The sequence below is a fragment of the Rhinolophus sinicus genome, linkage group LG03 (genome assembly GCF_036562045.2).
Source record: "Rhinolophus sinicus isolate RSC01 linkage group LG03, ASM3656204v1, whole genome shotgun sequence".
In the NCBI taxonomy this organism is placed as follows: Eukaryota; Metazoa; Chordata; class Mammalia; order Chiroptera; family Rhinolophidae; genus Rhinolophus; species Rhinolophus sinicus.
In genome coordinates this window covers 83,076,032-83,095,978 of record NC_133753.1, presented here as the reverse complement: position 1 = coordinate 83,095,978, position 19,947 = coordinate 83,076,032, and the positions used below count along the sequence as shown (strand labels likewise).

Genomic DNA, 19,947 nt, shown 5'->3' with positions numbered 1-19,947 from the left:
GCGCAGCCCACAGCTCCCCCTCTCCAGGCGCCCAAGGACCCTCAAGGCGCAGGGCTCACACTTGAAGCCTGGGAACGCGCAGACAGGAAACCCACTTCCTCCTAAGCAGTTTCTTGCTCGCCGGATGAGAGGCGTCCAATTGAAGCAGAATGATCCTCATCTACTAATATCCAGCGTGGCCACAAAGCGACTGGCCATTTACGCCGCCACTTTAAACAAAGATATTTGGTTATTCCCGGGGAAGCAAGTGCACTTTTGCATGGCTGAGCTCCGGGCGGAGGCAAGCCTCAGCCCAGCCTCCCGCCCGCAGGGCTGCTCGCGCCTCGGGATTCGCCCCCTCCCGGCTAGCTGGGCCCGCCAGGGTTCAGGCTAAGTTCTGCCAGGCAACAGGCAGGCGGACACTCACGACGCTCTCTGCCCGCACCCTTCCTGAAGCATCAGAGGGGAAATCAGCGTGGCCCTGGGCTCGGGTGCTGGGGCTGTGATGTCCTTGGAAAGTCAGCTCCAGTTCCAGAACCCCGAGCGTCCAGGCAATGGGCGAGGGTCGGGGACACCAGGTTTGTTAGAGGTGGGGCAATTTAAGTGATGCCCTCTCGCGTTAATTCGCCCCCCACCCCCAGTCTCCCAGCTCCGACGGCCAGTGGTGTGCTTGCCTTGACCCGGGTGAGGGTGGGGAAAGAGAGCTCCCTGAGGGGTGAGGGGGGCGTGATGCGAGGCGGGGGGCCTGGTCCGCGGAGTAGACCCTGAGCTAGGGGGAGGGGAACGCAGGGATCTGGGACAGCCTCTCCGCCGCAGCCGATCCCCTGCTCAGCGCCCCCTCCGCCCGCTGGGATTCTCTCTCGGGCAGGGGGAAAGGGGGCGGGGAGCAGAGGTGTCCCTCTGACGGCGGCAGAAGAGGCAGACAGACTGACGGACACGCAGCCAACAGTGCGGCCCCAGGGTTCGTCCCCAGACTCGCGAGCTCATTTGGTGGCGACTGGGCTCGGCGCCGCGAAGTCCGATGTGGTCCGGAGACAGTGGGAAGGCGCGGGGCTGGGAGGCCGCGGCGGGAGGGAGGAGCAGCCCCCGCAGGCTCAGGTGAAACCCCCCAGCCCGTCCCTTGGCCCCCTCCCTCTAAACACCTGTCTCTGCCCGGGGAACCCTGACAGAACTGGAAAGCGGTTCACTTTGTAACTCTGCAAGTTGGTTGCAAAGCAGCATTCACCTTCCTTCCTCACCATCATCACTCCTCCTCGGCTACTCTCCACCCCACCTCTTGCCCTCCCCTCTCTCGGTTCCCTCCTCCTTCCTCTCCTCCCCCTGAGCGCCGCCCGCACCCCACAATATGGGGGTGAGGGTGTCGGGGGAGGGGGAAAGAAATGCTTTGGGTTCTCTTTCTCTCTCTCTCTCTCTCTCTCTCTCTCTCTCCCTCCCTCCCTCCCTCCCTCCCTCCCTCCCTCCCTCTTTGAGACCTAAAAATCCTGACAAGTGAAACTTAAAGGTGTTTACCTTGTCATCAGCATGTAAGCTAATTATCTCGGGCAAGATGTAGGCTTCTATTGTCTTGTTGCTTTAGCGCTTATGCCCCGCCTCTGGTGGCTGCCTAAAACCTGGCGCCGGGCTAAAACAAACGCGAGGCAGCCCCCGAGCCTCCACTCAAGCCAATTAAGGCGGACTCGGTCCACTCGGTTACGTGTACATCCAACAAGATCGGCGTTAAGGTAACACCAGAATATTTGGCAAAGGGAGAAAAAAAAAAAGCAGCGAGACTTCGCCTTCCCCCTCTCCCTTTTTTTTCCTCCTCTTCCTTCCTCCTCCAGCCGCCGCCGAATCATGTCGATGAGTCCAAAGCACACGACTCCGTTCTCAGTGTCTGACATCTTGAGTCCCCTGGAGGAAAGCTACAAGAAAGTGGGCATGGAGGGCGGCGGCCTCGGGGCTCCGCTGGCGGCTTACAGGCAAGGCCAGGCGGCACCACCGGCCGCGGCCATGCAGCAGCACGCCGTGGGGCACCACGGCGCCGTCACCGCCGCCTACCACATGACGGCGGCGGGGGTGCCCCAGCTCTCGCATTCCGCCGTGGGGGGCTACTGCAACGGCAACCTGGGCAACATGAGCGAGCTGCCGCCGTACCAGGACACCATGCGGAACACCGCCTCGGGCCCCGGATGGTACGGCGCCAACCCAGACCCGCGCTTCCCCGCCAGTAAGTGAGGCCGTCCCACTGCGGGGCCGCGGGCTGAGCGCGGGAGGCGCGGGGAGAGCCGCCCGGAAGGCGCGGCGCCTGCCGGCTGTGCGCTGGGCATCAGGGTGGGCAGCCTGGCAGCGGCGCCAGGGAGTCGGGTGCGGGAGCTGGGGATTCTTCCCGGTGCTGGGCTGAGGGGTCCAAGAAGAGACACTTAGTAGCGCTGGGGTCCTGCGGGCAAGTGCTGGTACTCGGCGTCTCCCAGTTGCGGCCAACTGGCCGGTCTGCTCCGCGCAGGAGATCTCGGAGTGCAGACCGAGGCTCCCCCCTAACTTAGGGAGTTACGGCAAGCAGGGCGCCAAGAGGCGCGGCCTGGCCGGGCAGGAGGCTGGCGTGCTGGGGCCGGCTACTCTCCAGTCTAGGCAGGTGGGAGGGCGCGCGGCTCTACAGGGGGATCTAAATGGACTGAGCAAGAGCCCGCACTGGGGCTGACAGGAGAGAGCGGCCAAGAGGCAAACTGTTTGAGGGTTCCAGCTTTTGGAACACCTCCCTCTCCTAAGCTTCCAAAGTTGGGGTCTACCATCGGACCCCAGATCCTGGCCAGGGCCCAGTTCACCGCCGGTGGCACGTTAACCCCGCGACCCCCGCCGAGGTTAGGCGCGGAAGGAACTGGAGCGGCCTTTCTCCACGGTGCTTTTTGGGTGGAGCAGTGAGACTGAGGGAGGTAGCTGGGGCTGAGGCGGGAGCTCTCCAGGCAACCCCTCGACGGCACAGCCGGGGGCAGGCGTTGGCGATCCCCGCGGTTGGGCCTCTCAGGGCGGAGGCGGCCTAGGTGAGGAGGGCGCCGTCGGGGCCGGGCCTGGCGGGCCATGGTGCAGAAGGCAGAGGTGGCCTGGCCCGGCCCGGCCCCGGCCGACGCTGTGCGTTTGTCGCTTGCAGTCTCCCGCTTCATGGGCCCGGCGAGCGGCATGAACATGAGCGGAATGGGCGGCCTGGGCTCGCTTGGGGACGTGAGCAAGAACATGGCCCCACTGCCAAGCGCACCGCGCCGGAAGCGCCGGGTGCTCTTCTCCCAGGCGCAGGTGTACGAACTGGAGCGACGCTTCAAACAACAGAAGTACCTGTCGGCGCCCGAGCGCGAGCACCTGGCCAGCATGATCCACCTGACCCCCACGCAGGTCAAGATCTGGTTCCAGAACCACCGCTACAAGATGAAGCGCCAAGCCAAGGACAAGGCGGCACAGCAGCAACTGCAGCAGGACAGCGGCGGCGGCGGCGGGGGCGCCGGGTGCCCACAGCAGCAGCAAGCGCAGCAACAGTCGCCGCGCCGCGTGGCGGTGCCGGTCCTGGTGAAAGACGGCAAACCGTGCCAGGCGGGCGCCCCGGCGACTGGAGCAGCCAGCCTGCAAGGCCACGCGCAACAGCAGGCGCAGCAGCAGGCGCAGGCCGCTCAGGCGGCGGCGGCGGCGATTTCAGTGGGCAGCGGCGGCCCGGGCCTGGGTGCACACCCGGGCCACCAACCAGGCAGCGCGGGCCAGTCGCCGGACCTGGCACACCACGCCGCCAGCCCTGCGGCGCTGCAGGGCCAGGTCTCCAGCCTGTCCCACCTGAACTCCTCGGGCTCGGACTACGGCACCATGTCCTGCTCCACCTTGCTATATGGTCGGACCTGGTGAGAGGACGCTGGGCCGTGCCTAGCCCAGCACGCTGCCTCATCGCTTCCCCTCTGCCCGCCACACACTCCAACCACCTGCCGCTCCATGCGCTTCGACTTTTCTTAAGAACCTGTCCCGTTTAGACCGAGGGAAAAAACACAAAGGCCAAACTGCTGGACGTCTTTCTTTCTTTTCTAAAATTTGTGGGATTTTTTAAAAAAGAAAATAAAAACAACCAAACGAATCCAATTCTTTAAAGGAGCCTTTCTTTAAACAGAGGACACAACAAAAACAACTTTGGGGATGTCGTTTAGGTGATTCAAATGAGTTTCCCACGCTCGGGCGGGGTACAGTTTGGAGAGGGCTCTATGCTGCCATGGCTCTGGACTCTAAAGATCGCACACTTCACTCTGGGTACACTGTGCCAGTAAAGTGGACTCGCTTGTAAATACTAGGATTTCTTTCGAAGGGGAGACAGGGTCTGGGGAGAGGAAAGACTCTTCGACGGAACCCACTTGTCACTGACACAAAGAAAAAGCCCCCTCCCAGCAACCTCCGGCCGCCCAGGCTCAGCCTGACTGCCCTGGCTAAAACTGTTTTATGTTTGATGTGAACTTGTAGCTGTACACGCTGTCAAAGTTGGACTAAACGCCTAGTTTTTAGTAATCTGTACATTTTGTTGTTAAAAAAAAACAAAAACAAAAAAAACAAACAAAAAAAACCCAAACCCAGTCCCGGTCCCCAGCCCATCATATTTTTTATGGGCACTGACAAATCTGTGTATATTATTTGGCAGTTTGGTATTTGCAGCGTCAGTCTTTTTCTGTTGTAACTTATGTAGATATCTGGCTTAAATATAGTTCCTAAGAAGCTTCTAATAAATTATACAAATTAAAAAGATTCCTTTTCTGATTAAAAACCTACCTTTTGTTTGGTTTTGATTTGGCTTTCTTTAAATAGCATTTTTTTTTTGGTTGGTGTGGGGGGCAGCTCATCATTCTCCTGATGGGATTGGAATTGTTTGGGGGCTCAAAGGATCCTGAACCAGCTAAGGAGGCCTGACCCCAGAGTCCTTGCCCCACGGAAAGAGGGAGTCTTGTTCTGTCTCCAAATTAGGAGAACCAAACGTTGAGCAGTGCTGGGATTCTGCAATAGAGAGGAGAAAAACTAAACAACTTCCACCAGGAGGGAAAGGGAGACAGGAAGAAAACCAGACCCAAGGACGAATTTTCATAGCCAGGCTTCTGTTGTTTGAAACCTCAGGAGTATCTACTGTGGTCTTATACGTCTAAGCTACCGTTGTAAAACAGTCCGCCAGGACATCCATTTTAAATAACCCTGAATGAGCGATCATTTTTACTGAACGTATCTCCCCTGTAGATTTCAACATCAATCTTATATTTTTAATCCGCAGTCGAGGCTTGTTGGAATTAGAATTTGATGGGAGGTTGTTTTCGAAAGTGGGGAAGTCGTTACCGGGTTTCGTTTCTACTCTAAAACGGCTGTCCCCACGCAGAGTTGGCCTCGGATCTTGGCTTCTCAGGGCTTCTCAGTCCTCGGGAGGTGTCCGACGGGGCTGCTGGCCAGGGGACACCCCGCACCTCCCGCAGGAGTTTGGGAGCTGGGCAATCATTCTTTGTTCCATGGGTTTCCATCTCTGGGCTCCTAAATCTTTGTAGTAAGGAATCTTTCTCCTGTTCCCAACTCCCCACCTCTCCCCAACCTCCTCCCTCCGCAAAGAAAAAAAAAAAAATCATCTTTGACCTTTCTTCCTACCTCTTATTTTCTGGTCTCTTTGGTGCCCAGCTGTGGCTGTTGGGATCTCTTAGAGTTGCCCTGGGGAGGGGAGGAGGAAGCAACGGTTGTGAACGGAGAGAAATCATAATCCCTAGGTGGGCTGTTGCCCTTCTGAGTCACACACCCTGATAAACCCGGGAGGAAACTTGGCCAAGTGGGCTGCGGACAGATGCCCCTCCCAGCACTTTTCTCTAGGCCTGTTTGATTGTGGGGGATTGATTCATATTTATCATGTACTCACTTCTCACCTAGAATTTCCACTTTTTCCATTCTTGCCTCTCCCCATCTTTTTTTCCTCTTCATTTCACTCTGTCTCCACCTCTCTCTTCCTGACCTCCACCCTCATCCCCCAGGAATTTGTAAGGGGAGTCGCCTGGCCCAGGGCCTTGTCGGGCACTAGCAATCCTCTTTGTTGACTTCCTGGGTGCTTCTCTCCGTGTTGCCCTCAGACTAAGGACCAGGGCGGGCTTCCTCCCATGAATTCTGGCTTCTGAGATACAGTTTCCAACATCCAGAAGAGACTTTGAGGATGGGTCTAAAGAGTGTGCTAGTTGGAGGAACTATATCAGCAGGCCTCACATTTTGGAAAAAAAGCAAAAGTCCAGAAAGTTCGAACACTTGTGTTGGAATGGGCAGCAGTGGTCCTGGGACAGGGTGTGTGGGTAGGTGGTCAAGACACCCAGCTCAGGCCCAGGAAATGTTTGACCCTAAGGTCCAAATTCCGTGGGGTGGGAGCTTCGGCTCAACACGCCCTGTGCCCAGCACAAGTCTGAGCTGGGTCAAGGCGGGCGGCGCGGAACAAATGGCCCAGAGGGTTACCACCACTCCTCTCACCCCATCCTAGCCTGGAGCGGGTTCCTGAGAGTCACAATTTTAGTGGGCTGTATGTCCTTGCAGTAGATGGAGTTTCTATCAAATTCATTCTTCTTCCCGCTGTCTAGACCCAGCTTAGTTTGAAGTCTATTTACTTGTTCGGGGGGAGGGGTGGGGGGAAAGGTGACTTCAGCCCGTCTACGAATGGGACCAAGACAAACAGGGCCTCGGCAGCTTCTCTCCATCCATCATGCGGAATCCACCAGCTCCTGCTCCTGGCCGGGAGATGGTTGTGGCTGCAGGAGCGGCGCTGGAACGCAGTCCTAAGCGTCTTGATAGGGAAATAGGTGCGCTCGTGGAGCAGCGAAAGACCGCAGCCTGGGGATACCCGCCCCCCCCCCATCCCAGTCAGCCTCTGCAGAGCCTTCTCCTGGAGTGGACCTCCCATAGGTCTCCAGTATCTCTGGACTGGGTCAGTTCTGGCCTCCCCTGAGGGAGAAATCAGCTCTCTCTGAAGACGCCCCTGGTGCTGAAGTACCAGAAGAGCCGGAAGCTTTCCCACGTGTGGGGGCAGCGCAGTTCTCCCCGAGATCCCAGCGAAGCTGAGCGCCCCCGCCTAAGCATGCCACCCATCCCTAGGCCCAGACGGCTGCGGGGAGTGGGGGATATTTTGCACACACCATCCCCCCTTCTTCTTTCCCCCAACCCCCCACCCCGCCATGTAAACACGAGGACTTTCTCGAGAGCCCTGGAGAGCGGCTCTAGTGGCTTCGGGGCCTGAAACCCCAGGCTTGGCTTGTTTGATGTTTAGCATCCCAAAGCGGCTCCCCACCCCCGCCCCAGCCTGGGAACCTGGAGCTGTGGGCCGGAGAGACTGGAAAGCAGCCCTCGCATCTGGCGGGGCCCGGAACTGGGCCGGGTTCGGGGTAGGCGAGAATAGCAGGGCAGAGATGCTCGGAGCAGGAAGAAGGCAGCCCAGGCTGTGGCCACCCCCAACAGAGGCACAAGCGGGTACAGCTGGAGTCCTCAAGGCCCGAAGGCAGGTGGGGGCAGGGAATGCCTCAGCAGCCGGGGCAGCGGCTCTGGGAGAGGGGCTGGCCTGGTGGGAAGTAGCTTGGGGCCCCCCGAATGAAATCAGAGCCAGGCCGCGGGCGACTCCGCGAGAAACGCTCAGGGTACTTACTACTCCTGGAGGCGGGGGAGGCCCTCGCGCTCCAGTCCAAAGGCCTTGCAGAAAGAAGGCAGCTCTTTTCCCCACTGCTAGGGATTGATTGACCTTTCACAGAGGAAGACTTGTACGGGAACCTTCCAAGAGATTTTAAATTCTCCTGAGGGCTGGGCTAGGCCTAAGTCTGGCAGCGAAGTCTCGGATTTTGAGACCCTAGAGAAGAATCCTCAGACTTTAGAGGCCGCACACTCTTCCAGAGCGCTCCCCGGCGCATGGGCGTTGGTGAGGAGCTCTATCTCCAGGAGCAAGTGCACAAAAGGTAGCGCGAGTCTCTTCTCAGACGACCCGAGATAAGAGGAAATGAGAGCGGGGTTTTCTGATTTCCAACTCATTAGGGACCAGGTAAGGTCAATGCTTTCTCTATTATGTCTTTATCTTAAAAGCGGGTCAATTTTAGATAAGGAAAAAAAGAAGTCCAGGATCTGTGTGAACTATGCTGATAAAGACTGACCCCTTCCCTGAACTAAAAGCAAGCCAGGCAGGCATTCATTTTCTATAAACAAGAGAGTTGTGAGAAGCTGCCTTGAATTCTGATCGAATGTCTCCAGTCTCTCTAGACATCGCTCCTCTCCCCGCCTCCCTGGTTATTAGAACTGGGGAGCAGAGTGAGCAGGAATATTATTTGTAGAGAACTAGAAAGCCTGTTGGGAAATGTGAATCTGAGATGACATGGCTCTTAGACATGGTTTGCTGACTTGTTTGTTTCAAATGCGGCTTACTTTTATAATGGAAGGACAGTGACAGATATGAGTATTGGGAGGGCTAAGGCTAAATGTTTTCCTTGTTCAGCCAGGTCCCCATTAAGAGAGGCCCGGCACCATCTTCCTCTGACCTTCCCTGCCTTCTTGGCTGGTGTGTTTGTGGGTTATGCAGTTGTATTCTTGCAGCTTCAGGCCACCCTCTCTGGGGCCCAATTTGGGCTTCTGCCCAACTTGGACAGAAAGTTTTCTGGTGCCTCTTTGGTCAGTATCTTCTGGAAGGAGTGTCTTATTACCCCAGTCACCCTGTGCAGTGAGCTTGTCCACCCAAGTAGCTGGAAGAATTAGCTATGGGTGGGAGTCAAGGAAAGGCTGTGTTTTATTGAAGTAGAGGGCCAAGGTCTGCATGCCTCTTCCCCCATGTAGTTGTGTTTCTGAACTTTTCCTGATGATTCTCAAAGGAACGGAGGAGGAGCAGGCTCAGCAACTTGATAACATTGCTTCTGCCTCATCTGAAGCCATAGCTGAAGTGGCTGGCTGCATTTCTCTCCGTCAGAAGCCTAATGTCCTTCTTGGAGGGCATCTAGGAATGACCCCAGGCTCCTCATTTGATGATATTTCCCATTTGGTCTCTGCATTGTAAACATGTATTGTCTTTGTTATTACGAATTGTAATAAGTTTTGGAAAAGGTGAGGTTCAGATCTACTTTTCTGCTTTATTTCCTTTTTAGTTATTTGTCGGACACCACAATATACTCGATCACTATTAGTGCTCTGCTTGAAATGGAAATAAACATTTAAAAAATTGCAGGCAATAGGCCTTGTTAAAGGAGGGCTCTTTCCTTCAACACAATTATAACATCTGATTCTGCCCATTCTGTATGTAGGAATAAGTGGTTGCATACAGACACCTGTCTGTGTATGTATTAATATTATTGAAGTACATATACACATGTAGCTATCTTATATGTCTATTTTATAATATATTTAAAAATGAAAAATTTAATATAGGATTCTCTAAGTAGGGGATCTTAGAGAACCTGCTAGATGCAAAAACATTGAATGCATTCATTACCTCAATTAAGATGTCACATGAAACTGAGTTTCTCTTAAAAAATCAAGTAAACAAAAACTTTCTTTAGTTTTTCCAACTTTAAATTGGGATATTAATTTATCTTCAACTGAAACTAGAGAACTAATTATGTTTGGGGGAAATATATATTAAAGTTTATTCTTGAAGAAAATGAATGTGTTGCCTGAGACACGTAGCTGTAGATGAGATTTCTTGAAACGATCCATAACAAAAATTCTTGTGATTTGCCGCACCTAGGTCATTCACTAATAAAAATCGTTAGTATGAATCATTTGTTACTGTTGCCAGTTAACAAAAACAGGTGGAAATGTTTCTGCCCCTTATTTGTAGCAAACACTCCCCCCTATTCTGGCCTTCACAGAGTAGTGGAAATAAGAGGGCTGGTCTGAGTGTAGTCCTACAACAAACAACAAGAAAAAGACAAACTTTTTCTCCTCCCTTCCCCCATTTTATACATATCTGGGACTTCTGCCTTTGCCTGCTAGATAGAATTGTCAGTTAACACCAGGGTGTTGGTGCAGTGTTAACCATTGCATTTCTAGGATATTTGGTGATTGTTGATAGTGTCATTTCTACAGAATCAAGGATCTCAGGCCATGAACAGTGTCCTTGGATAGCTTCCCTTGTCGCTATGCCCTGGAGCCATTCTGTGGAAAATCACAGAAAAAGGCAGGGTCTCTACCCTAGCATTTTTCTCTCAACACTTCTGCTTGAAGGTGTCCAAAGCTCTAGGAAAACAAGGATTTATTTGGTCCGCGTGCTACCGATTTATCTGATCTCCCCGGAACACACAGGGCCGAGTGCGCGCGCGCGCAGATGTAAACCTGGGAATTACCGTAATGACACGAAGAGGACTGAGAATTGCTACCTCTGAGCTAGCTTCTCGCTCTGTTCTAACCTAGGAAACCAGGTCAATGGTTTAACACATCTGGCTATGCTTGTGTATAGAGCGACCCCGGCACGGTTAGAGTCTCTGCAGTTGCCTCCAGAGCACCAGGTTGCTAAACAGACTTGGAGCAACAGGCTCTTTCTGAAGCCTCAGAGGATTAAAGCCCCCTCCCCATCTGGCCACTCAACGGTGCATGGAGGTCTGCAAGGCACAATCTTCCGGGTGGGGACTCAGGGAGGAGGAGTGAGCTGGGCATGATGGCTTCTTCCTTCCCTCTGAGTGTGCTGCAGAAAGAACTGCAACCCTTACACCACAGGCATGCAACAGAGCACACATCTACGCCTCTAGCCAAGGCTAGAAGTTGTAACTAGTTCATTACAACTCCTCATCCTGCCATATTAACTGAAATGTTGATTACTACTCCCTGGCAGGGCTGCTGAGGCCTTGGGTGTGGTGAACTTTGGAAGGGCTGCAGTGCATCATACCCACAACTCACAAAGTAGGTGAGGCTCAGATATCTTTCTGCCTGTCATATTGACTTCATACTGAAATCAAACAGGAGAACCTTTGGAAATATTTAACAAAAAGTCAACCCACCCACAGCCATAATCTAGCACTGGATGGGGTAAAGAGAAAACCTTTGAGACCTGTGCTGGTATACAAGCACTTTCATGCACCCCTAACAGTTGACATTAACTTTCCTGTATAAACTGTTTTCTAACAACTTCAGTTCCACACCAACCCAAAATTAGTTGTTGAATATTCTTGACATAGCTGAATACTTAGATTTTGTTGGTTGGGTGTCTGTGTGTCTGTGTTTCTGCTGGTGGGTAAGACAGAAGAGAGAAAAAGAGGGGGGGCCTGGAGAGGAGAGGAGGGAGGAGGACGACCAGCTGTGCCTGCTGAAAGTGTGTAGGATTCTGCTGGTGTTTGTGACTGCTGAGTCGGGCTGGTTATAGCTGGTCTTCGGGTCAAAATGTTGTGGCGGAGTGGACGAAATGTGTAGTGTGTGTGGTGTTTCAGGAGTGATGCTAGTGGGGGGGAGGGTGGGGTAGGGGAGCCTGCTGGGAGGCAGTGTGTGTACCAAGTCTTTGCGCTGGGCCGGTAACACAATGGCAGCGTAATTATCTAGCTGAAACATGCTCAAATGGCAAAAAGTTGTAAAATAGATCGACCTCCCTGAGAAAAGAGGGAGCTGGTTATGGAGGTCTGCAGCCATCATCCTTTTTTCAATACATTTTAAACAAGAGGATCTAGGGAGTGATTCCGATTCAATACACATAATCAGTTTGCAAGTCTTATTTCCATTTGAAAACAGGGCCATTTGCAATCATAAGAGCCGGACACGCTGAAAGATACAGAGCGCTTTCCGAGCAGATGATGGGTGACAGAATCTGCAGGCAAGCACTAAATATTTTCTTCAAGCCTCAGACCTTTTGCATCAGTCTTTAGACCTGATGTATTTTGAATCGAATATTCCTGTTGAATATATAACTTAATTGCTTAGAAAATCGAGACTCTATGGTTGGAGGGAGGTGAAAAACGGCAAGAAAAATGAGAGAGAAACCGTGTTTGTGCTTCTCCCCGGCGCTGGCTAACTGTCGTTCAGTGAAAAATACACGGATACAAGATTTGATGGAAAATTAAAACTTATTTTTAAAGGAAGGGACTCCAGAAGCGTTGTCTGGGGCTAACATTCGCGGGTTGGAGCCGGGAAGCCCTGCCCGGGTGTGGCGGGGGCCAGCAGGGCTTCTGCTCACAGGGGCGCAGAGCTGCGACCCAAGGCCAGGCGCCGGCTCCGAGGCCTCGCAGTTGCCCTGCCTAAAAGACATTAGGGCCCCTCGCCGCCCCGCGGCTTCAAGTTGGTTGTCGGGGGTCTCAGCTAGGAGTACGGGCATTGAAAATCTTGAGCTATTTTCTGGTCTCTCTTCGTAGAAACTTTTGGTTTCCAGGACCAAGAGAAGCAGCTGTCCGCTACTCCCTTTTCCCGCGGCCTCGGCACTCCCCACCGCCCTCGGTCTCCCCTCCAAACCCGGTGCAAGGCTGCACTACCTGCTCCTACCTAGCCTCCCCCCACCCCGCCACACACCCAGGCTAACGGGTGATTCTTCATCCGGTTCTTCTCGCGGGACAACCTCGGCTACGTACCGCCTGCAGACCGGACCCCAGCACCTTTAGGAGACCACACCAAGAAGTTTGGTGTGCAGATGAGTAGAAATTTCCCGCGAATTTCGACCCCAGAAATATAGATATTAGTTCACGGGGTCACGACGGTGATCCAAACCCTAATCTGAAGGAATTTTAAAAAAAGATCTTAAAATAAAATCTTTTTTTTTGAAAAGCTAAACAAAATCGAACAAACGAACTGCTGCTGTTTCCCTGATGAGCTTTCCTAAGGAAGAGAGAGACTTTTTTTTTTTGTAAAGAGAGACTTTTGTTTCTGCCCAGATACCAACATCTAACGAACTTTTTAGTAGGCTGAAACTCAATCTAATAATAGTGTATGCTTAATGCCCATTCCACTTTTATTTCTAAAGGGGATAATTTATTAACCTCAAATTGGCGCCTCTTAGGAAGTCATTGTGTTTTTAGGCGTCCTTGCAAAAACGTTTTCTCCTCTGGGAAGAACTCAAGAGAACCGAAAGATGGAGGAGTCGGGTGTAAGGGGGTAGCGGGCATTCCTCTGCACAGGTCCTGCCTGCATGTTCAGTTTTCTGCAAAAACTCATCCTAAAAGCCCTAGTATGCTCTTTACATAGATGTCAAATTATACAGACCACAAAGATCTAAAGACACCTCTCTCTCTCTCTCTCTCTCTCTCTCTCTCTCTCTCTCTCTCTCTCTCTCACCAGCTGTAAACTGTCTAGATTTTTTTCCTCTCTAGAACCCATGATTTGGATAAGCAAGAGTGGTCCTGAGGCACTAATCCACCCTGAGTAGAGAGCGTTTGTGTGGGGGGTCAGGCTTCCCACAACAGGGAGCTTCCAGGTCCCCTGTTTCTGCAAACTGGGAGGACAGACTCCTACAACTGATAGGAGGTGAGGGTGAGGCTGGGATCAATAGCACCCAATTTGCTAGGGTGAGGGGAGCTAGCTCACCCACCTGAGGACAGGGTGCCGGCCTAGGTTTGGATGGGTAGGCCCAGGGGGTGCACAGAGCAGCAGAAAGCCAGAGCAGGCTTCCAGGGCAGGAAGTTTCAACTCCCTGACTGCCCTGTAGAGACATGGTGATTACACAACCATTTCCAGGAGTGGTGGTTGATTTGTGTTGATTCCTTCCCACCCTCCTGTGCCCCCCTGGGAACCAAGGATACACAGGTTCAGGATCACTGCCCCCATGTTTCAGGAGCAATTCCAGTCAGGAAGAAGAAACCACCCCACCCTGTCTTCCTCAGGGAGCCCCTCCCTGTCTCCCTAGGCAGATGTGCACGACCCTCATTAGGACCCAAAGATCACCTGCAGGAGCATGATATTCTTGCATTTATAGCTTGATATGACTTCATTATCTATTTTTCATTAGTTTTCTAGTTCTCCTCATTTTCTATTTCTTCATTTCAATGCCTGTGTTTTACTTGCTTCCTGTCCAGTCTCATAGCTTCAGTCTTCGCAGGCAATTCGGTATCATTTTCCTAATGTCAATACTAAAAGGAAAAGCAGATAAAGTGGATGCGCTAAGCTATAAAGAATGAAAGCCAGCCAGTAAGGCCCATATGGGAGGCCAGCTGGAGGGTAAGAAGACCAGAGAACTGCCAAGGTCAGACCTATCAGAGGGCTAGCGAGAAAAATGACAGAAGCAAAGAGAAGCAGTAGCACAGAGAAATTCAATTAATATCAGTAGATAGGAAGGAATACAGCCCCGACCTGCATATGCCTGGCTAGGCATAGAACAGCACGAGGAGGAAGCAGATGTGTGCATGGTGGTCTGTCTCTGAACTGAGAGGCAAATCTAGCAACCCCTTCCTTCCCTCCTGCCAGACCTTTAGAATAGGGACTTTCTGCCAGAACAAATTAAAGGGCCCTGGAGCTATGGGGCCAGGGACTGGAGTTAGCCTGCCGAACTCTAGCCTGCTCCTCCAGCCTGGCCAGGTCAGGGCTCTGCACCCTGGGAAGAAACAAATTCGGGGGGACTGGGGTGGCAGGCACACGGTGAAGGCACCTAGAGAAGAAATGGTGGCTTCTGGAAACTTCCGTGGAAATAGACAAACAAATCCTTTCTTTCACACCAGTGCCCCACCCCTCCTCCCTGCAATTGAAGAAGAGACTTTAGAAAAAGGAGAGCCTCTAGGTCTTTCCCGACCGTGGCGGTTGGACAGCGCCCCCTTTCGTCCCTGCCAGGGCGGCCTCGAAGGAGGTGCCACGTGGAGGGAGCCCCAGCTGCCAGGGAAAATGGCCGCGCGATTCCGCTGGGACTCATAGCTGGGCCCGCCACGCAGCCCTCACCTGCGGGTTCTGAGCCGCTTCCCAGGACCGAAGGCGGGTCCCGAGAGGGGGACCGGTAACCCGAGACCCAGTCGGCCGCGTCCTCTGACGGGCGGGCAGCGCGCGTCTCCCCTCGCGGTCCCTCCCCGAGTCGGGCGCGCTCCCCTACGCCTCCTCGGGCCGGCCAGGCTCCCGGGGCGTTCGCAGCCTCTGAGCCCCGCGACTGCGGCGGGGGAGGAGGCCCGGCCTGTCTGGCCGCCGGGGGAGGAGGGTTCTTCCCTGCGGGGAGGAGAAGGGAATCCCTTCCCCAACTTCCATACCCGTCATCCCCCCCATCCGCCCGCTCAGCCCGCTTGGGGGCTTCTCCGAGGGGCCTGGATCCCCGGGGCCCTTCCTTTTTTAAGGGCCGCACACACTGAGATATATTTTAGCTGCAACACAGTAACCCTATTACTACCCGGTGAGGACGTCATTTGGTCGGTGAGGCACAGGGCCCCTCCCCAAGGCCTCGGGGCCGGCGGGTGAGGTCCGGGAGAGCGACCCAGGCCCAGCGCCGGCTCGTCCCGCATGGAGCGTGGCTGCCGAGACTTCCCACCGTGGCGCCTGCCTCTCGGCCCCAGGGGCCAGGAGCCGCCCGCATCCCGAGACCCCGCCCGGCCGGCCGCGGCTCCACCGTCGGGGCTTCTTCCGGGAAGGACCGGGCACCTCAGCGCGAAGTCAGCCGGCAGGTTCCAGACGCCGGTGTCCTCCTCCTTCCACTAGCGCGCTCGCCCTCCCGCCCCCTGTAATATTCTTCGATAATTTCAGAGGCAAAGATTTTCAACTTTGGGGGGAATTTTTTCATCTTCCTGAATTCAAAAAGGGAGTCTTCAAAAGTCTTACTGTGTGTTTATTATTATTATTTTCTAGCATTCAAATGAATGCGAAGCCACGGATCGAATCCCGTCACTCATTTCGGGTTAGCTTCTCCCGATATTTCACACGGAAAACAAAACTGGGTCCCTCTTATTTGTACTTGTCCTTAACCTTTGCAGCCACTGCTGTAGATGCGGCTCTGTCCATTCTCTAATAGATTTTACCAGGGGCTGGTGACAGAGAACTGATTTCTTTTCTATTAGGGTTTAGCACATCTTTGTTGAAGGCCTGTAGAATGACCAGGGATTAGATTTGCATCTCTTAGACGCCCTGTGTGGTCTTTGTGCGAAGCTTGTAACTGTTAAAAATGACTTGTTAGGAAGCGTGTGGGCTCTCATCGCTCTCCCTTTGACAGAATGATTGTGAAATTCAGATTGGCCCTGTAGGATTTAGCCCGCAGATTCCACCTGAACCCTAAGCAATTAGACCCTAATCTCACTGCAATCATATTTGAGTTAGGATTTGTTGCACTTTGTTTACTTCAATTAAAAGCAGTGGAATAATTTCCCCCCCTAGCTTTTAAAGTGAAATCTCCAGGCGTAAAACCTCAGGACTTCTTAGAAACGGTTTTGGTGGTGATGGGATTTCTTTTTCTGTGCGTTTCCTCCCAGTCCTCCCGCCCGCCCCTCCCCCATTGAAATAACTCTTCTTTCTTCCCCTGTTGCACGCTAATGCCCGGAGCATCTTCTCAGGGGTTGAATTCACTTCGCCTGGGAAGAACCGCGTGGAGATGACTCCCAGCTGCGAGGGGCGCTCAAGCTCCGGCGTCCCCAAGTCCCCGACTAGGAGTTAGGTCCCGCTCCGACGCCGAGCTCTCCCACTCTCGCCGGTGGGCTGGTCTCTCGCGGGCCCCGGGCAGGCAGCGCCGGCCAGGCGTCTGGCTTCCCGCCGCGCAGCAGGCGATTCTAAGGCGCTTGACGCCCGCGCTGCCGCACGGCGACTGCAGGGGCGGCGTGGTCCGCTCCACCGCGGCGCGGGGCCGGAAGCTGCCCTCAGGGGCCCACGGCGTCCTGGACGTGGCTTAGCTTTGGCCCTGGGGCCTGCGGCGCGCTCGGGCGGCACCGGGCAGGGGGAGGAGGGCGCGCTCCCCCTCCACCAGGTCTTCCTCTGCGCGGGTACCAGGCCGGCGGGCATCGGGGCCCGGGTGGCCTGGCTCCGCGACCCTCCAGGCCCCGAGCGCCCGGGGCGGCCTCTAGCCTCCCCGCTAGGCCCCAGGGGCCCAGACTGCGGGTCTGGGGCGCCGCTGCCTGCCAGGCTGCGGATGGCCAGTCTCCCAGGGCGTCAAGATCTCAGCATTTGGCAGGGCATTTAACCCCGATGCAGTTCCCAAAGGTCGCTTGCGGTTACTGACTGTCACGTCAGGTCACCTTAGTAGTATTTCTTGACCTGTGGTGAGTTTATCGCCTTCATTTATTTATCTGGTGCGACTTTGTCACTTATTTCCTCAGAACATCTCATTTGGGAGACACATGGCAATGACTCTGGGTTATTTATTTATTCCATTTTGATTCATGACCACTTGTTTGCTCCTACTGAGTCTGGTTTGGTTCCCTAAATTACGGATTTATCTTTCTCAGTTAATACTAACTTACGATGTAAACAAGAATAATTTTCTGGCATGGAGGACCTCGATGCCATTTATTTGAGGGGGGAAGAGGGGGACGCCACTTTTTAAACTTCCCAGTAAACTTTTTAATAGCAAGTGCTCTCATTGTCACTTGTCTCAGAGGAAAAAAAAATTAACGTTCTTTGTATTTGATTCCATAAGAATGAAGGAAAGCCAAACTACAACCTAACTCTGCCTTTGTAACTAAAACATTTTAAATGAGAAGAAAGTACTTTGCTGACACTAAATACTATATAAATGGGAGCCATGCTAACTAATTTAAACAAGTGATGCTCTCCAGATGTTTTCTGAGGTGGAGTCTATTTTAAACACTCATCTCTGGATAATTCTTATACCTAATTATGCTTAACTTTATTAAGAATTCTCAAGCCTTCCAGGGAATAAAGGAGGCTCTGTCTTGCCATGGATGGGTTGGAGGTGGTTTTGGCGGTAGGGAAGACTGGGGAGCACGACTGTGATAATCTCTTTGAGATCTACCAGCAGAAGTCTTGATCTGTTGAGTGAGGATCCCCGCTTTAAATCAATCCTGTGTGCAGTTTAGTGCAGTTTTTCATTTGTGAATAGGAACTGTATCAAAACCCTAGTGTGACCATGACAATTGGGTAATCACACACGAGGCATCTTTGCTAATGGAGAGATTCTGTAAATATGTTTCTAGTGAATACACAGATAACAGTCGCAGTGGAAGGGTCAGGTGCCACAAATCATAGATTACTCTGCCAAGGGTTGCCAGCCATCTGAGGCTTGGAAGGACATTAACTGCCTTTGCATTCTCAGAATACTCTCCTCAGTTCATGATTTCACTTACTTGACCCTACTTCTGTTATTAAAAGGCTGGCAGGCACAATCAAGGGCAAGCAGGTTGGCTACCTACCCTTCTGGCAGCTCTCCAATATTCCCATTTAGCTGCCAGGAGACGAGAGGAGTGAATTAATCATGTAATCCTGCAGTAGCATCTAGAAGGTACCAGGAAAACTTTAATGGCAGCAGGCAAGTCCACCAATCAGCCCCATTTCTAAATTCTCTACCTCGTATATGTAACAGATCACTCTGGGGGAATTCACTCATGGGAAGGGCAGGGAGGGGAATGGTAAGAGGTGACATCTGTACAGGAGCTCTCAAGCACTTTCCTTGGAAAGTAAGTTGTAAGTGCATTACTTGATAGTCTCAGTTTTGAAAACTGCCACAAATAGAAATAGGATTCTCATTACTAACAGGGAACAAACATCAAGAAATGTGTCCCTTGTCAGTGTGGGGGAAATAAATCAAGAGCATTTAATGACATTTGGAGGATTATTATTTCTTGTCACTAGGACAAACTTCTAGCTTTTCACATTTTTGTTAATACAGATACTATTGCTAACTTGATAAGATTTAGGCACTCAACTTTCAGAGAAATGTGAAGTTGAAATGATATAAAAACAGTTTTTTTCCTACCTCAAATGGAAACAAGCTGGTATTTGGCTTTCAGGGACATTGTAAAAGCAAAATACACCTCTCTCTAATATTAGCATTCTTTCCTTGAGGGTGTAAAATCTAGGAGTATAAAATAAAAGGATCATAAAGGTAAAACAAGATGTCCTGGGTTCTCCTTGTTGGCAGTATAGGCCCTTTTCTCATGCTCTTATGTAGAATGAACTATGATGATTGATGATAAAGCCCTAACTTTTACTAGTAACTACCAGGAAAAGTAGACTGACTTCATCAATGGAGTTTTCTCCAGGGGATTTGCTTGTGTGAGAGGTCTTGTAGTACTTTTTGAACGGAAAAGTACAATTCACTGAAGTATGAGTGTTTAGGAAGGTGAGCAAAGTGTATTTTTAGAAGAATATTATATTTTCTAATATGCCAGGAGGTTTCTAGATGTGTGAGAGAGGTATAAAAAACTAATTTAATTTTTGGAAAATTGTACTATTATTACATTAGAGTATTCTTAAAGAATGGAGATACACAGTATTCATCTGCATTACCAAAAGAGGAAAATATTTAAAACCAGATGACAGATTTGTGCCTTATAATTTAAACAATACTGAATAGTGAACAGTCTTCCAAGTTCATTTAAGCAGGAATGGGAAAGAATAAAAATATCTTGTACAAATATGCCTAACCCCCATTTTATTAGCTTATAATGCAAATCATTTCTTGCTCTTAATGCTAAGAACCATTTTAGTGTAATGGATTCATTTCAAATACTCAAGAAAACTGAAGCTTATGTTTTTTTATAAGTTTATAAAGAACTTTCAAATTGTCCGACCCAATTTGGAGATGTAGCTATATGTTTTCTTGCTTATTAAGTTATAAAGTTAGAATTTATGTAGATGAACATTTTCCATCTTAACTAACATTTCCTGCCAGAGAAGTTTTTTTTTTTTTTTTTCCAAGAGAACAGATAGCAAGTGACAGAAGGAAATTCCAAGCCTGTGAATTGATAGTAATCACATTTCACATTCTTAAATTTAGAGCTGGAAGCAACCATACTCTTTTTGCCCCCTTTGTGTAGCTGCTGTTAGTACCTTGTATGGTGCATGTCACATTATAGCTGTTCAGTTAGTTTGCTGAATGAATGAATTTATGAAACACTGTCACTATATCCCTTGTTGTAATCTTTTCTGCTATACAAAAACGTAAAGATAAAGGGGTATTATTAACAT

The 19,947-nt window shown here is 51.6% G+C and overlaps 1 protein-coding gene and 1 non-coding gene across 8 annotated transcripts in view; both read left to right on the top strand.

The window, feature by feature from the left end:
• The first annotated feature begins 200 nt into the window (after positions 1-200).
• Positions 201-4,742, top strand: NKX2-1 (NK2 homeobox 1). 3 transcript variants are annotated; one of them, XM_019749167.2, is made up of 3 exons: positions 201-557; positions 1,800-2,185; positions 3,104-4,742. In XM_019749167.2, exons 2-3 carry the CDS (start codon positions 1,813-1,815, stop codon positions 3,838-3,840), a joined length of 1,110 nt encoding a protein of 369 aa, XP_019604726.1. In that variant the 5' UTR covers positions 201-557; positions 1,800-1,812; the 3' UTR covers positions 3,841-4,742. The 3 variants fall into 3 exon arrangements, with proteins under 3 accessions (XP_019604726.1, XP_019604725.1, XP_019604724.1); XM_019749166.2 differs by lacking the exon at positions 201-557 and adding an exon at positions 580-1,077; XM_019749165.2 differs by lacking the exon at positions 201-557 and adding an exon at positions 1,434-1,700.
• Positions 4,743-7,237: 2,495 nt separating this feature from the next.
• The window catches only part of LOC109456725 (uncharacterized), a 40,468-nt gene continuing 27,758 nt past the window's right edge, over positions 7,238-19,947 (top strand). For all 5 annotated transcript variants that reach the window (XR_012494851.1, XR_012494850.1, XR_012494849.1 and 2 more), the window contains exon 1: positions 7,238-7,999. This is a non-coding gene — a transcript (uncharacterized LOC109456725). The remainder of the gene's footprint in view (positions 8,000-19,947) is intronic.

What these genes read in the sequence shown, in the direction of transcription:
- NKX2-1 (XM_019749165.2), top strand. Translation starts at nt 1,561, where the DNA reads ATGCCCCGCCTCTGGTGGCTGCCTAAAACCTGGCGCCGGGCTAAAACA. An exon ending in CCAACAAGATCGGCGTTAAG is followed by an intron (nt 1,701 to 1,799) that starts GTAACACCAGAA and finishes TTCCTCCTCCAG; the next exon opens with CCGCCGCCGAATCATGTCGA. An exon ending in AGACCCGCGCTTCCCCGCCA is followed by an intron (nt 2,186 to 3,103) that starts GTAAGTGAGGCC and finishes TGTCGCTTGCAG; the next exon opens with TCTCCCGCTTCATGGGCCCG.